Source organism: Oculina patagonica, chromosome 2, assembly GCF_052425735.1.
Source record: "Oculina patagonica isolate OP01 chromosome 2, crgOcupat, whole genome shotgun sequence".
Taxonomy (NCBI): Eukaryota; Metazoa; Cnidaria; class Anthozoa; order Scleractinia; family Oculinidae; genus Oculina; species Oculina patagonica.
In genome coordinates, this window is record NC_135759.1 from 37,110,932 (window position 1) to 37,128,383 (window position 17,452).

The window sequence follows — 17,452 nt, forward strand, 5'->3', positions numbered from 1 at the left end:
TATCGGTAAACGAGGGACTTGGAGGAGTCATTAAGCCCGACTTCACGGGATTTCACCATAAAGGGTTTTATGCATATGCCTATGTTCCACAAGCCTTACACACAGCAGCTTTCGTTCAATATCTTCTTGGTGGAACTTCATTTGCTTTATCTTCATCATCAACCAACAATATCAGACGAGGAATGGAGACACTGCGTCTTGTGGCTGTCAAGTATTCTACTCCAACCAGTGTTAATGGGCGTTACCCAGATTACTTTGACAAGAAACTGATTAAGACTCTCTTAGCAGGCTATGCCTACATCAGCGTTTCCCACCCTTCCGCTTTGCCTTCCACGATACCAACAGGTATAAGTGTGAGCACTTTGAATCAGGCACAGACGAAAATGTTTTTGCGGCTATATAACGACTCAACTGTGAACGATTATTTAGAAGACGGAAAGCCAAACAAGGGAAAGTACTATTACAACAGTTTGGGATCTCTGGAAATTATGGAAGCAGTGAGTATGAAGATAAAGACATTTTATAACATTGTAACAAATAGCCTTTTTATTAATAGGCAGTTACCTAATGTCAACAGGTAGTCTTACGAATTCTCCTACCCATCAATAGAATATGTGGTATATACAAGGTCTTCCTGCTCCTAAACGAATACGGTGACCCCCTTTTCTGTTTCAAAATTTTTAAGTTCCCATAAGGTAAACAACCAACCGGCAAAGTTTGGTTGGAAATGTATGAGCAGTTCAGGTGACGAGTTTTAGCGGAGCTCCCAGCGGCCCAAAGGGCCACAGAGTAGAGCCCCATACCCATACAAAAATTAACAAAAACCATGCTTTTTTGTTTCCCGTTACTTATCCTCATCGGGCCCATGAGGACTCTCGAAGCCGGATTGTTTCTGTTAATGGTTAATGGCTATTTTTTAAGGGACGGACCATTAGAAAAGTGATGGGGCATTTTTGGCTTGCACGAATTTTTTTTACGCCCATTGATTTTGCAGGTTTCCTTTTTGCTGGTGTAACTCTTTGCTTTTTAGACATGTTCTTTTTTAGACAAATGTGTTTTTAGATTGAATGCCAGTATTGTTACTTTATTAATAATATACATCAAAAAATTTCTCGAATCAGATTGGCTTAGAGAAATGCAGTTTTTAGGAAATTCGATGCAGAAATGACGAAATTCAGTGCAGAAATGACGAAATTCAGTGCAAAAAAAGAAACGAACGCGGCATTCTGATTGGTTTATAAACAAAGGCAGCCACAGGGGGCCAATCAAACGCTTCCACGCTATTTGAATGGCGCGAAGTTTGGATCTGCTTCGAGAGGCGAGTGAAAAACATGGCTGGCGTTTTAAGCACAGTAGAGGACCAGAAGACAGCTGTAAATACCATAGCACTGAAAAGCACTGGTTTTTCATTCTCGTTTTGGAATAACTGGTTTCCTTAGAAGGAAATTGCCGACGAAATCGAAACTACAAGCCGACTAAGCTTCACGATTTGCTTGAGCAAATTTATTTACGCCGAATTCGCCGAATTCAAACACAACAAACACATTTAGATAGCCTCAAAGTTATGCTAACATCGCTTGAAAGACACTGTACTTAGAAAACAGAACTTATAGGTTTTCTTTTGTACGAGACAGAGGATTGTTTCGTCCAAGGAAGTGTTGAAATGAAAAGCGAAACAGCTTCACTTGGTTGGCCGTCGAGTTGAAAGCGCTCAAGCAAAGCTCGACAAGTAGAATGAGCAGAAGAAAATATCGATCTGGAAGAGGTAAAACCCAGAATCTTTTATTCAGACAATTCATTTGACTGTTTAACCAGATTTTTCGGCTAAAAAACTTTTAAAATATCGAGGAACCTGTACGTTGTTTGGGCTTTGACCTTGTTTTGAATGAATGCGTGATGATATTTGCCGAGTTTGATTAAATTGTTTTTGTACGAGATTTGCGCATGTTATTTTCTCGCAATTTTTTCATGAATATTATTAATAAGTAATCACATGATTTCGTGCAATTTGGGATAAATAAGCACTCGTAAATTTTTCAAAGACACAAATTGCACTCGCCCTACGGGCTTGTGCAATTTTGTTAGCCTTTTAAAAATTTACTCGTGCTTATTAAATTTTATCCCAAATTGCACTCGAAATCATGTGATTACCAAAACATCATGCTTTTGACGGATGTTGCTTTGTTGACGATTTGCTTAATAGATTAAATATTTCCGGAAAATTTTGCTATTCATTGCTTTAATCCTTTAGGGACTGGTCAATAAGAACTGGGGGGTGGGCCCAAGCAATTGAAAAATATGCGGCTAGAGAAAGTCCATCAAAACCGATGTTATGATCACAAGCCATCTAGGGTGGTCCGGGGGTCCATGCTCCACCGGGAAATTTGTATATTCAGTTGGGCCCTCTGAAATCGCTAGAAATACATCTAAAACTGCGCACTAAGAAATTTATCAATTTATACTGATGAATACCACTGGTTTAAAGTCACTAAGATGTTGGCGGAGAAATTGGAAAAGTGGGAGGCAGTTACCTAATGTAAGCAGGTAGTTCTACGAATTCTCCTACATATGGAAAAAATTCCGTTCAGGTCTTTATAGCAGACGCCAGGTGTTGACGTTTAGAAACGTTCTTGAAAGTTTTGAGCAAGACGTGTTTCGACAGTCTCTACTGTCATCGTTAGATACAAGATAGCAGTTACTTAGAAGTAGAATATTAATTGACTACATAGAAAAAGCTAAGAATTGACTTAAAAGAAAAATCGTTACGATACAACGAAAATCGCCAGATATCAAAAGGTTCAGAGACTGTATTTGTTTACTTTCTAGGTAAAATCTACCGCTGTTTCTGAAAGCATATCTGCCGAACCATCCCCTGAAGGTCACTGGTCCAAGAACTTTGCCGCTCTATCAATCCATCGGCGTAAGGATTGGGCTGTAACGGTCAAGGGATTTAACCGGTTCGTCTGGGACATCGAAGCTTCGCCAAACGAAAATGTTTATGGATTATTCGCCAGTCACGGTGCGCTTCTGATTGCAAACAGTGAAACAGCCCTTCAAGTACATGACGTCGAAAACGGATGGGACTGGGCTAAAACTCCTGGAACAACGACCATTGCAATGGGAAATCCAAACATAGACGACTTAAATATAGGCAAGGGGAGGTTTTACAACAGACGTAAGCTAGCAGGAGGTGTAACGTTTAAAGGAACAATGCGTTTGAAAAATGGACTGTTTGGCATGAATTTTCTACAACCAGACTACGGATTTTCGACAACCGATTGGCGAAAACGAATCAACTTCCGCTTTAAAAAATCCGTGTTTAGTTTTGAAAACTTGCTCGTGTGTGTAGGAAGTGATATTAGAGGCCAACACACAAGCGGGAGAGTAGTTCAAACAACCCTTTTTCAAGACAAGCTTGCCTCTGCCTCATCATCCATTAAGGTTGATGGAGTTCTAAAGACTTCGTCGTCTAACTACAATCACGCCACGTCACCATCCTCAAGCAGAAGCTACACAACCCTTACTGATGCCAAAGGAAACTTTTACTACATACCAAGTCCCAGCAAATCAGCCTTACACGTTACTGTAAAAAGTCAATCTTCCAAATCTACTGATGGAACGACGGCAACATCTGGTACTTATGGCACTGCTTGGTTACAACATAGCGCGTCTTATAAGAAGTATCAATACGCTGTCCTGATACCGACCACATCGTATCATGCAACACTGACTGACCTAGCAACGGCTCAAGAAACTTCAGGAAGTGAAGTGTACAAGGTTTTGCAGGATGATGACAACGCCCATGTCGTTCAAGTTCGTAAGTCACCAAAGACGTGGTCAGCCCTCAGCGCTCCTATTACAGGTTATGTAATATTTAGCGCTAGCAGCTCGCTACCATCTGGTGGCCCTGTAGCCTCCGTCACTGGTGAAGATTGTCTTATAATGGTTCAGGAAACTACAGCATTTATCTACCTTAGCATTAGCTATCCCGACCTAAACTTCCCCATAACAGGCTCCGCTCCAGAGAATTCGGTTGACGTGGGCGAAGAGTTGTTGTACAATAAAGCCAGTGCAGGGAAATTGGTAAAGGTGACTTTAAGGAACCAAGTGTCGAGAACCATCGCTGAAACACAAGTCCACGGTAACCCAGATGGCTACACTCCAAATGTGGAGGTAGGCGCCAGGCGCAAAGATATTCGTTTCAGGAATCTCAAGAATGGCTTCAGTGTTGAAGTTAAATTAACCAGAGGTTAACACTTCGTTTTATGCACCCCTTACCTGATTGAAGGCAACAGAGCTTGGAATGATATTATTAATTCACGAAACACTAAAAGACACTAAGAAGACTAATAAGAAAAAAAAAAATGGAAATTGTTACAAATAGTAGAAAAACTCCAGATCAAACAGTTAAATCCCGATCACTCGAACCTTCAAGGGAAATCGAAATAGGTTCGAAATATCTAGAGTTCGAGCTATCGAGGGTAAAATATAAAGTAAGAAAATGTCTTGAAGGGGAATTAAAAAATAAGGTTCGAGTTAGCGGGAGGTTCGAGATTGAGGATTCGAGTTATCGGGATTCAACTGTATGAACGCTGATTTAAAATATTGTTCTATTGGCATACTCTTGCAGAGGGGACAGGAGGGGAGGGGGCCCCCCCCCCCCACGCTAGTTGTTTGACATATAAAAATAATAGAATAAAATTGTTTTATACGTAGTTGTTACTTCCACCGATTGACTGATCGTCAAGTTAGGAAAGATAATGTACATTTCGCGACTGCCAATAAGAACATCAAGAGAGGGTGGGGGGACACGACACTTTAGGCCCCTACTTCCCATCGTTCACAACATCTAACTTCACACAGCGAAATGTGCGCAAAACCTGGATCATTCACCACGTCAGTGAAAAAAAAGACGGCACGACTCTCGTGCTGGCCCTGTTCGCTCCGAGCTGAGAACCACCGATGGGAGACCGCAGAGCATCGTGCCGAGAAGTCTGTGTGTACTGCTGGAGGACGGGTGTGAGTGCCGCTTCCCGCACTCGTGAGAGTCTGCAGCCCGCCGGAGGAGATGCTGCCCGGAGGCGCGCACGCACGGGAGGGAGATGTCGTGGGCGTCGTGCGCGCCCGGAGCGCCGTGCAGAGCGGCCGAGCGCTCTGTCGTCACCAACATGCGCACAGAGTGGGCGCGGCCCGCGTGACTGCGACCCCCGCGACCCGACCCCCCCCGCGGCCCGCCCCCCCGGCCGCCCCCACCCGCACGCGGCCCGGGGCGTGGGGGGGGGAGCCGGGCGGGGGAGGGGAGAGAGAGGGGGCGCGCGGCGGGCAGCGGGAAGGGGAGGGGGGGGCCGGGCGGGGGCGCCGACCGGCGGCGCAGCGAGGAGGACCGACCCGCCCGCCCCGACCGGGACCGGCCAGCAGCCACGGACGTCGTCCGTCCGTGGGATGGCGACGTCACATCACGGACAAAACAGATGCAACAGCCGCCGATCCGCCAGACGCGACCACCCCGACCAAGAGGACCCAGGAAACACGCGACGCCCGCTCAGGAGCCCCCACCACAGGCAAAAGAACCAAGGACGACCCCAGCCCCCCCCCGGAAGGAGGCAGGTGAAGTGTCGTTCGCGCGGAAAGGGACGAAAAACGACCCGGGGAAGGCGGGGGAGGAAGGAAGAGAAGCAGCGGCCCGAGCGGGGAGCGCGGCGCGAGAGGGAGCGAGCGGAGAGGAGCGACAAGAGGGCCCCAAGTTTCCTCATGGTTCATCAGGCGTTGCGGCAACAATTGATAGGCCAGGGCGGGGGAACCAGAGAAGAGAGACGAGAGAAGAAAAGAAGAAGAGACGAGAGAGAGATGAAAGGAGAAGAGAAGTAGCAGGAGGAAGGGGAGAGAGAGAGGGGAGGGCACCGGAGAGGCGAAGAGAGGAAGGAGGAGAGAAGGAAAGGGGAGGGGAAAAAAAAAAAAAAGAAGAGAAAGAGAGAAGGGAGGACCGGGAAAGAGGGAGGGGGGTGGCGACGAGGAGCCGAGCCGGTGCCAGACAGACATACATTTCGGTGTGTGTTCTTCTTTAAAGGAGGCAGCAACGCTCTGAGAACGGGGGAGCGGGAGAGCGGGACGAGGAAAAGAGGAGGACAGGGTGCAAGGGGACAAACACAAAGGAGGAAAGGAAGCAAGGGAGGCAGAGGAGGATAGCGGGGCCGAACACGCAGACTGCCCGAAAAAGAGGACCGATGAAGTAAAAAGAAAACAGCGAAGCAGCAAAAAGAAAAGGAGCAGCAGAAAGCAGAGCACAGCGAACGCGAAGAAAAAAGCGAGGCGAAAGAAGAGAGGAGGAAGAAGAAGAGAGAGGAAAAAAGAAGAAGAAGAAGGAGCAGAGAAGAAAGGCACACACCGCACGAGGAAGAGAGAAAGTCGGAGACGACGGCCCTCCATAGTCCGGCAGAGAGAAGAGAGGGGAGAAGAGAAGGAAGGGGACGAAAGGAAGGGACACTGAGACAGAAAAAAGGAGAGAAGGAAAAGAAAGGAAAGAAGACAAAGGACCAAGGAGGCGAAAAGACAAGGGAGAAGACAGGGGAAAGCGAGAGCGATGTGAGGCACAGGCCACGACGAAAGAGAGAAGGACAGGAAGCTCACAAGGGGACAGAAAAGAAGAGAGAGAAAAGAAAGAGGAAGGAAAAGCAGGCAAGAAAAGAAGAGAAGGAGAAAGGAGCAGACAAACACGAGGAGGACGGGAAAAAAGACAACGAAAGAGAGGAGGAGAAAAAAAGAGGAAGAGACAAGAGAGGGAGGGAGAGGGAAGAGGAATGGGGGAGGTAGGAGGGGAGGGAAGTAGGGGGAGAGCCGAGCGAGAAAGAGACGAGAGGGAGGAAGAAGGGAGGAAAAGGCGAAAAAGACACAAGACAGGAGGAGAAAAAGGAGAAGAGAAAACGGAAGAGAAAAGAAAGGAGGGAAGGAAGGGAGGTATCAAAGAAGGAGAGACAGCGAGAGGCGAGAGCAGACAGGAAAAGGACGAAACGGAGGCGAGACGAAAGAGCGGAATAGCAAAGAACGGGAAGGCGAAAAGAGAAGGGAAGCAGAGAGCGCGGCGAAAAGTCGCCAGACAGAGAAGGGGGGGGAGAGAAGGCTAACAAGAAGTGTCAACCACTGCCCTCGGGCGAAAGCAGAAGAGAGGAGGGGGGGGAAGGGGGGGGGGGGGGGGGGCACGAAAAAAGAGAGAGGGAAGGCCCACATCAGAAAAAAAAAAAGAAATGGCGGGAAAAGAAAACAGAAAAAGGAAGAACGTATTACATGTGATTTAAAGGTAGGAAAAAACTAAGTTTTGGTGATGAGGGGCAATACTTCTCCCCTCTAGATATAAAAGAAAAATAAAAAAAAAAAGTGAAGGGAGAGGTGGTGAAAATTAACACATAAGTTACAAGAAGAAAGATTTAAAAACTACTGCTCTTTTCTGTGTTATCTCAAGCTCACGGAGAGGAAAGCAGGAGAAGATAGGGAATGGACAAGACATAAGAAGGAGGAAAAGGATGTGAGAAAGCGCTCCGTAGAAAAATATTGTAACAAAAGACACAAGGAAGACTGAAAGAGGGAAAAGTTTAAGTCGATCGACGATCGGAGCGCGAAGCCCATATGAGGAACCCGAGATCAACTCAAAGTATGAGGAAAGAAAAAAAAAAAAAACGAAGGAGGAGATCGAAGCGAATATAAAAGAAGCGATAGTGGGAATAAAGAGAGTGGCCAAACAGAAAGCAGTAAGGGATATAAAAATGTACCCCAAAAGGTACGACGAGAAGTCGTATAGAGGAGTTCTCCAGCGAGGAGTTACCTTTAAGAAAGAGTACAGGAGAAAGAGTAAACCAAGTAAAAAGGGGAGAAAATGAGAGAAGCGTCCCTAGTGATAAAATGGAACTACAGGGAGGAAGGAATAATCAGCGCCTGAACATTGGTAGGAAAATTAAGATAAGATCAATTAATGATTAGCTGGCACCAGTGACAAAAAAAATAGGTAGAACAACCTTCACCGTTGTGTCGTGGACTGGACATCCTCAGAGAGTTTTAAGAGGTTGTCATCACGTCGTAGTATTCCTGTCATGTATGTTGTTGTTGGAACAGCTCGCGTGACGATAAAGAAAGGAGGTAGTTTGTGTGACAGATAGAGAGTCGCACAGGAATGTATGATGGTTGTAGCCGCAGATTCAGTCGTTGGAAGAAACCCGAGGGAAAGAGAAAAAGGGAAGAGTGAGTGAGTGGTGTGGATTGAGTGGAAAAGAAGAGAAATAGTGTATGATAACAATTGTGAGCGTACTAGGATATTGGCGTTGGTGTTTTTGTACGGACTGGTACGTCAGTCATACTGCCACGACTCGTGCAATTTCCCCTGTGCTCGACTTGTTATAAGGGTAGATGTATTTGGGATTTGGGAATAGGTGCCCACAGCAGTCCCGATAACTTGTAGTATGAGGGTGAAGTACCCCCCCCCCCCACTATTTTTCAATGTAATGGAGAATGTTACCTGAAGTACAATGAAAAAATGAGATTATGGAAGGAAAAAAGAAGAAGAGTCAGAAAAAAAATGAGAAGGAAATAGAGAAAGATAAAAGCCGGGGGTAGATTTGGGGTAGAGGGGGAAAAAGAGAGATAGAGAGAGGGAATAACCAGGAAAAAAAAAAGAGGTAGGAGGAAAAAAAAAGTAAGTGGAAGAAATGTAGAAAAGATAGATAGGATGAGGGGAAGGAGGGATGGGATACTATGGAGGAGTAGAGGGGAGGAGATACAACTAGAAATAGGGAAGATATTAAGGATGGAAGATCTCGGGACTAAAATAATGTGTTGAGTGAATGAGTTGAAAAGTAAGAGAAGTGGGTGGACCTGGAGAATGAAAGGAGAAGAAAGTGAAAGGAAATAAGAGGAGAGAAGAGAAAAGAAGAGGAGAAGAGAAGAAAGGTTGAAGGATTGAGAAAGAAGATAAAAAAAAAGAAAAAAAAAAAAAAAAAAAAAAAAAAAAAAAAAATAAAAAAAAAAAAAAAAAAAAAAATTGAAAAGAGTATTTGTATAGTAAAGATAAAAAGTTTGTATAGTAATATATTGGGAGGGGGATGGATTGTTGGGAGCGGGGGTACATCCGGCCGCAGGGGGGGAGGGAGATGTGAGTGACTCCGCGTATGAGTGTGTACGAACGAAAAGAAAGATTGCTCTGCACACGAAGCTCACCAACCGGAGGAAAGAGAGAAGTGGTAAGGCGGTTAAGGGAGTATATTCGAAAATGAGTGTGTGTGTGTGGTGAATGTCGATGGATACGGTAGTACGGTTAACTTGAGAAAAACTGTATCGGCATTTTGCCAAAAAAATAGGAAAGAAAATGAGTAAAAAGATCGTATGGGCGAGTAACTGATTCATTCAGTTTCACTTGCACTAAAGATTTGTGGAATAATAGAGATAGAAAAAAGATAGCTCACGAAATATCTTCAGTAGATATATTTAGCCCGAGAAATCTACGAACAAATAAAAATATGGGAAACGAAATGATAAAGTGTAGTTGTAATGATAACCTTAATGTTTGGTGATTACTTGATTTTACTACTTAGTGTAATTTAATATGTAACTTTTGTTAGTTCGGTTTTAGGAGGCTAGTTTTTTAAAAAAAAAGTAGGAAAGTTGTATTAATTGCTGTGAGCCCGGGGATAGACTGAAGTTTAGGAGGTGGTGAATAACTAATTTTTAAGAGGGGGAACGAATCTGAATTGATTGTTAGGGGGAAGATTCTATCTGCCGTCCACGGGCCACGGTAACGTTTGTGAGTTTTTTGGGGAGACGAATAGTCATGAAGTTTTGTCTAAAATGATGTGTTGCTACAAGGAATTTGTATGGGAAAATTAGTGGAATTAAAGGCCTGAAGTTCTCAAAAGGGAGTATATGATTATTGAAAAATGAAGTATAGTTTATGGTCGTGGTTTGTCGATCGATGTTTGTGCATTCGCACTGATTTTACGCCATTGCGGCTAACACAAGTGGGGGAACAGACCGATTTATCCGTTAAACACCTTGTTTTGCTACTTTTCTCCAAAAACGGATACTGCTTATCGCCATCAAGAAAATGAGATGCTTATAAAAAACGGTCAAATTATTCTCGAATATTGTGCGGTGTAGGGACAAACTACACATTTCAGCTCATTCAGTTTCATTCGAAACTTTTTATCAAAAAGAATATGTGGGAATGAAAAGAGGTTTGACTCGTAAATAAAATGAAATAGCTGGAAAATATGTGTGTAAGTACTTTAGTCGAAAAGTAAGTTAATTAACTAAAGAACTCACAAGCCGAAATGGAGTAAAGTGTTTGCGACACGCTGAATGCTCTGTTTGGTTACATTGTGATTATTAGATGTTTGTGATGAATTTCCTTGAGTACTGTTCATTTTAGGAATTTAATTTGTGGAGTAAGCTTAAAAGAGTGAAATAGCAAACGAATCATTTCACTTTGCCGTAGACTCACTAGGATGGCGGGATAAACAAACACATTTGAAGAAAATCTTGTAGTAATCAAACAAAGAGGAGGAAAAAAAAATAAGTATACGCTAGGTCAGTCCGAAGAAAAGTGAGGCCGAAAATGGGGCCGCGGCCTCGGGCAGCATTTTAGATCGGTCACAGTTTTTCACTATACGGACCTCCCAGCCGGCAAATAACATATATTTCTCGGTGTTGAGGCCGACTAGCGGCCGAAATTAATAACCGGAAATTGATTTAGGTCCGTTATTAACTGTGCACAAGTTGCTCGGACTGGATCGAGTCACGTGACTCGATCGCACATGGTTTTGTGATGGAAAGAGTTTCGTGTCGGGCGGATTGCTCGACAGTGTTGTTTTTTGATACAGTTTTTACCACCTAAACCGCACAGAACATGTAAGTTTTGATTTCATAGTTCCCGTTTTTTCTTATATTCCGAATGTATTGTAAAATTAGGTTTGTTTTGTTCAGTTTTTTACCGTAGGCGTAACAAGTCAGCGTGTCGATTAAGTTGTCAAGCCGTGGAGATGTTTGTACATTGGTACAACGAGCATCGCAATTAAAGCGTTGAGTTTACAACTGCGTGTTGAAAAGATTCTGTGAATTGTCCCGAACATCAGTAAAAAAATGTTCTTCCTAAATATTGGATTGTGATTGGATTTGTCGAGCGATGGATGCGTCGGATCAATTGGATTTCGGTCTCGACAGTGGAATGGATGTTTATGGTTTGAGCCGTTTGGGTTATGCTGGACCAGGAATGGATCGTGGATTGCCCGATTTTCCCGGAACGACGACAGTAGAAGCCGTAGAAGGTAACATTAGTTCCATTTGTACTACAACAAATGTGTTTACTCGGCCATTAAGCTACTACGATGGCCCCTCGCTCAGACCCAGGCCCCCACCAAACACCCGCGTCGATTTCACGGAATTGGAACGGCAAAGGGATTCCCGGGAGCAACGCAGCACGGCTATGCTGTGGACAAATGTAAGCAAAGAAATTGAAAATTTACTGAAAGAAATTCAGTCTAAGCTTAATACCAGCCAAGGCCCAGAGGAGGCTAAGAAATCCCTTGACCTACTCTCGGAAAAATGGAAGACACTCGAAGGGCTACATACGAAATACCTTGCTGGGATAAATGAGAGAAAACGCTTGGAAGATGTACAGAGTCGTTATTCCAATCTAAAACGAGAGACCCGTGACATTATTGATGAGTGTGAAGGTTTGTTGCAAAAAATAGACCTTTTGCCTGGAAATGCTCAGATGAATCCTGGACTACTAGACCAGGACGGGGATCGTGATGACAATGTGTCAGTTTCCTCTAAGTCTTCCAATGTGTCCGGATCCTCACGTAAGAAATCCTTGAAAAAGGTGCTTGTCTCAAAAATGAAATTGGACCTAGCAAGGGCTAGGGCAAAGGAAGAAGCCGAAGCAGCTCGAATGGCATACGAACATAAACAAAGAATGGAACTTAGGCGTCTTGAAGAGCAAGCAACATTAGCTGAGCTAGAATGGAAAATTGAAATGGATTACAACGATGAGGAAGCTTTGACACCTGGAGCAGCTGGTCCTTTGGATGCTGCCACATTTCTAGTTGATAAACGTCCACATTCTACCCCAGTCGTTTCTGAGAAAATGGAGACCAGCAGACCTAATACCAACCCAGGTGCCCGTTATGCTATTAGTGAGGTGTCTCAACTAAATCCTTCTCAGAAAGAGCCAATCCCTCCTGTTTCCATAAATACCAAATCTCAGTTCAGCATGACAACTCAGCCGAGGTCATCCCTCTCAGCGATAGGATCTAATGTGCGTAAGACCCCTGACAGCATAAGGTCACTCCAGTCCTTTAGAGTACCTGGTGTTAAACCATCACAGGGTGTTACTCGTGGTGAACAGGTCCCACATGATCCCGTTGCAGCAATGTGGAAGGCACAAATGCTAAGTGGAATGCGACCGACACAGTTTAGTGGAAATCCAGTGGATTTTCCCTCCTTTCGTGAACAAATTTGTACGCACCTTGAAAGCGATTTGCTAACTGATGCCCAGCGTGTTGAATACCTCCCTAAGTTTGTTACCGGAGAAGCATTGGAAGTGGTAAAACGAAACAGAGGTTGCTCCTTCATCGACATCATGAAAACCCTGGAGGAACGCTTTGGTCAGACCATAAGGGTGACTCAAGCATGCATAGAAGACCTCGTATCAGGTCCCAAGTTGACCTATGGTGACAATATTGGACTTATGAACTTTTCTGAGAAGCGGAATGCGGCTACAAGAATCCTTCAAGGCGACGTTGAACGTGAAGCAAGTGTTGCAACGAACCTTAGGCGCATAGTTAGCCGTCTGCCTAATGATCTCATCATCAAGTGGCAAAACGAGAATTATGTGATTGTCAAGAGCGGAAGGTCTCCTCGGCTGAAGGACATCGCCGCCTTTGTAAAGAGACAAGCATCCATTAGGAACGACCCGGTGTTTGGAGGTCAAATGTTGAAGCGTGAGAATAGAGAAACCAAGTTGCCTCCTAAGCCTCCACCTCCACCAAAGCCACTAAAGAATCCCACAATCAGTGCCACGGATGTTGAAACTAAACTTCCTGCCCCTAGCTCAAAAAACTGTGGAATCTGTAAATCTAAGCGACACAAGCTTCAGCATTGCCCCATCATCAAGAAGTGTGAACACGTGGCAGTCCGACGACAGTATGCGGCATCTTGTGGATTTTGTTTTAACTGTGGCCTTGAAAGGCCTGGACACGGTTCTGGTTCTTGCCCTGAACCGCCAGCATGTTCAAAATGCCCTGGTCGTCATCTTAGTCTTCTGCATACTGATCAGACCCAGGATAGTCGCCACCCCAACCCACCGATCAATAAGGATTCCAAGGATAAAGGTGACAAGCCTTCAGCTACCTCCTATCCCACAAGTCACGAGGGCGTAAATACGGGGCAAACTGCAAGTGCTAATTCAGGCAAACCTGAAACAACACCCATATCATCTGCCAGTTTGTCTACCACAGAAACACAAGTTTTGTTGAACGTTGTTCCTGTCATTATCACCGCCGAGAATGGCAATGCTGTCTCCACCTACGCCTTTCTAGATAGCGGCTGTACTGACACCCTCGTTGACCGCAGTTTAGTTGATTACCTTGAAATACAAGGAACACCTGAGCAGGTTAGAATTAATACAATCACAAGCAGTGACAATGTTGTGGGGTCTAATCGAGTATCCTTTACCTTGAGCTCTTTGGAAAGTTTTGGAGAAAGTATCGAGGTTTCTGAAGCCTATGTTCTACCTGACCTTAACCAGTCACAGCGAGCCCTGCCAGAGCAAATTGACGTCCAGAACTACCCTCACTTATGTGACATTGAGTTTCCAGCAGTTGATGTTAAGAGAGTCTCCATTCTCGTGGGAAACGACATCCCCTACGCGCACATACAGAAAGAAGTTAGAGTTCCCGAAGATGAGAAGAAAGGACTCTATGGTTGTCGATACCCCCTCGGTTGGTGCGTTGCTGGTCGCTATGGCGTCAAGGATCCGAAGGGAGTCTCAGTAAACTTTGTTTCAGTTGATCATAAGCCAGTTGACCTAATTGAGAAATTCTGGAAACTCGAAGACTATGGAGCTGTTAAGTCAGGAGAGAAGCCCCTCTCAGCTGAAGACAAGAGAGCAATGCAAATAATTGAAGACACCACACGTCTCGTCGATGGACGTTATGAAGTGGGCATGCTTTGGAAGAAGGATGAGCGCCAGTTTCCAAATAATCTTGCTATGGCGAAACAACGCCTAGAGTCCTTGCGACGTCGCTTGACGAAATCGGGTAACGAGGAGATGGCCACTAAGTATCGTGAAGTAATGGACGGTTACATCAGCAGTGGATTGGCTCGCAAGTTGTCAGAGAAAGAGTTGGCTACGGAATCCAGTAACCATTGGTATCTCCCACATCACCCGGTAACTAGCCCTACCAAACCTGGAAAGGTGCGCATAGTTTTCGATGCGGCAGCCGAATACGAAGGAACTTCGCTTAATAAGAATCTATTAAGCGGGCCAGACATGACCAACAGTTTAGTTGGTGTTCTCCTGCGTTTTCGCCAAGGTACAATTGGTATTGCTGCAGACATTGAAGGAATGTTCCACCAGATACGTGTACGGAAAGAAGACCAGGACTCATTGAGGTTCCTTTGGTGGACAAATGGCTATGAAGACCCACCCGATGTTTATGTTATGCAAGTACACATATTTGGAGCAGCGTCCTCCCCTTGTGTTGCAAATTCCACTCTGCGGCGAGTCGCTGACGACAATGCCGAGGACTTCAGCCCCAGTGTCATCGCAGCTGTAAAAAGAAATTTCTATGTTGATGACGCTCTCCCTTCCCAGAATGATGAGCAGTCAGCCATTCACCTGGCTCAAGACATGGTCAACATCCTTGCCCGAGGTAGCTTCAACCTGACTAAGTTTACGTCAAATTCAAAGGAAGTGCTCAAGGCAGTTCCAAGCGACAAGCTGTCCAAGCAAGGACTTAACCTCGATTTGGATGATCCACCCATTGAAAGAGCGCTGGGAATACTTTGGTTTGTTGGAGATGATACTCTGGGCTTCAAGATAAAGGACCTTGACCGCCCCGAGACCAAACGTGGTATCCTATCAACTGTTTGTTCCTTGTTTGACCCGTTAGGGTTTGCTGCGCCTGTAGCGCTGGCTGCAAGATGCTTAGTGCAGAGCCTGTGGAAGGCCAATTTAGGATGGGACGAACCCCTTAGCGAAGAGTCTCTGTTGAAGTGGAGGTCTTGGAAGTCTCAGCTACCTTCCTTATCACAGTTGCGCATCCCACGATCCTATTTCCTACCAGATGATGACCCGCGAGAATGCAAGTTGCAACTTCATGTCTTTTCAGATGCATCTGAGGTTGGCTATGGGACATCATCATATTTGCGTGTTGAGAACACGGATGGACGAGTCCATTGTACCTTCGTTATGGGCAAGGCTAGGAATGCACCAGTGAAGTTCGTCAGTATTCCTAGACTGGAGTTGCAGGCAGCTGTACTTGCAACTCGCATGTGCAAAATGTTACGAGAAGAATTAGAACTGAACATTGACAGGACTTTCCTATGGACTGATAGTGAGATAGTACTGCACTATCTAAAGAATGAGAAACGAAGACTTCAAACCTTCGTAGCTAACAGAGTTGAAGAGATTAAAGAGCACTCACTTGTGCAAGATTGGAATCATGTGCCAGGAACTTTGAATCCTGCAGACTATGTGTCAAGGGGAATGACCCCATCTTCTCTGACCGCCAACCACAATTGGCTTCGTGGACCTGACTTTCTGTGGGGACCAGAAGACTCCTGGCCAGGACAAGAATGTAGAACTTTGCCTACTGAAGGTCTGGAGCTGAAGAAAGAAACTCATGTACACTCTCTGGAACTGACCCCTGATCCAGCTGCAGCAAAGAAAGAAAACCCAGAATTTGAATCCCTCCTTGATCCTGCGGAGCACCCCCTCCAAGTTCCGATAACAATCTGCTCAGATTGGACCCGCCTCAGACGCAAGGTAGCATGGCTCTTACGATTTACACAGTTCATTAGAGATAAAGACAAGGTCGTGACTGGAAGGTTAACCGTCGATGATTTGAATGCAGCTACGGTGGCTATTGCGAAGATTGTCCAGAGCTCAGCATACACACAGGAGATTAAAGATTTGAAGTCAAATGGTGTCGTCAGAGCATCTAGCAAGATTGCTGCCTTGAATCCCGAATTGGATGCCCAGGGAGTACTGAGAGTGAATGGACGTGGCCAGAAAAGAGTAGCAGAATCTACTATGGGCCGGCAAACCATTCTGCCCAGAAACCATGCCGTAGCTGAGAAGATTGTTCGTCATGTCCACCACTTCATTGGCCATTTGGGGCGTGAGCATGTGATAGCCAAACTGCGGGAAGACTTCTGGATCCCACAAATCCGCGTTCTAGTTCGCACAGTCCTTAGCCGATGCGTCAAGTGCAAGAAAGTCCTTGCCAAACCAATGGTCCAGCAGATGGCACCTTTACCGGAGGCACGGCTCATGGCATATGAACCACCATTCTCGTACTCAGGAATGGACCTTTTTGGCCCCCTGTACGTTAAACATGGCCGCGGGACCACAAAGCGTTGGTGCTGTCTCTTCACCTGCTTAACCACTCGTTGTGTCCACCTAGAAGTGGTTAACTCAATGGACACCGACGATTTCATCCTGTGCTTGAGGCGTTTTATCAATCGTAGAGGCGAAGTGAAAGAGATACGTTGCGATAATGGCTCTAATTTTGTCGGAGCTCAGCGCGAGTTGAAGGAGAGTCTTGATGAATGGAACCAGGGACGGATCGAGAGTGAGCTTATCCAATACGGCTGCAAATGGGTATTCCAGCCCCCTACTGCATCGAGCATGTCCGGCGTGTGGGAACGTTTGGTGCGAAGCGCGAAGACGGTCCTGAAATCTATCCTAGGTGGACATGTGGTCACAGACGCGGTCCTGCAGACGCTGCTTACTGAGGTCGAGCGTGTTCTGAACGGCCGAGCCCTAACAGCAAACTCGGATGATCCAAGTGATTTTGAGCCACTGACGCCAGCCCACTTCTTGATGCAGCGTAAGGTTGTTTGCTTACCACTCGGAGTCTTCAACAAGACTGACATGTACAAGAAGAAGTGGAGGCAGGTGCAATTTCTTGCCAACTTATTTTGGGAAAGATGGCTTAAAGAATACCTACCCATCCTGCAGCCTCGAGCTAAATGGCGGAAGGCGTTGCCTAATGTTAAACCCAATGCATTGGTGCTGCTAGTCAACGATAACACCCCGAGGGGACACTGGAACCTTGGACGTGTCATTGAGACGTACCCTGGGCCAGATGGCTTGGTGCGAACTGTTAAAGTTAAAACTAAGGACAGTGTCTATGTTCGTCCTATACAGAAACTATGTTTGTTAGAAAGTAACCTGAAGTCCATGTGA

General features: G+C 45.4%; 1 protein-coding gene and 1 pseudogene across 2 annotated transcripts in view; both read left to right on the top strand.

Moving 5' to 3' along the window:
• LOC144639915 (chondroitin sulfate ABC exolyase-like) overlaps positions 1-4,282 on the top strand; it is a 7,179-nt pseudogene extending 2,897 nt beyond the window's left edge. Inside the window, exons 2-3 of the transcript XR_013568247.1 lie at positions 1-497; positions 2,827-4,282. The exon at positions 1-497 is cut by the window's left edge and continues 1,506 nt beyond it. The product of XR_013568247.1 is annotated as a chondroitin sulfate ABC exolyase-like (transcript). The remainder of the gene's footprint in view (positions 498-2,826) is intronic.
• Positions 4,283-10,689: 6,407 nt separating this feature from the next.
• LOC144639925 (uncharacterized) lies at positions 10,690-17,452 on the top strand. The gene is made up of 2 exons (XM_078499192.1): positions 10,690-10,887; positions 10,963-17,452. Exon 2 carries the CDS (start codon positions 11,162-11,164, stop codon positions 17,450-17,452), a length of 6,291 nt encoding a protein of 2,096 aa, XP_078355318.1. The 5' UTR covers positions 10,690-10,887; positions 10,963-11,161.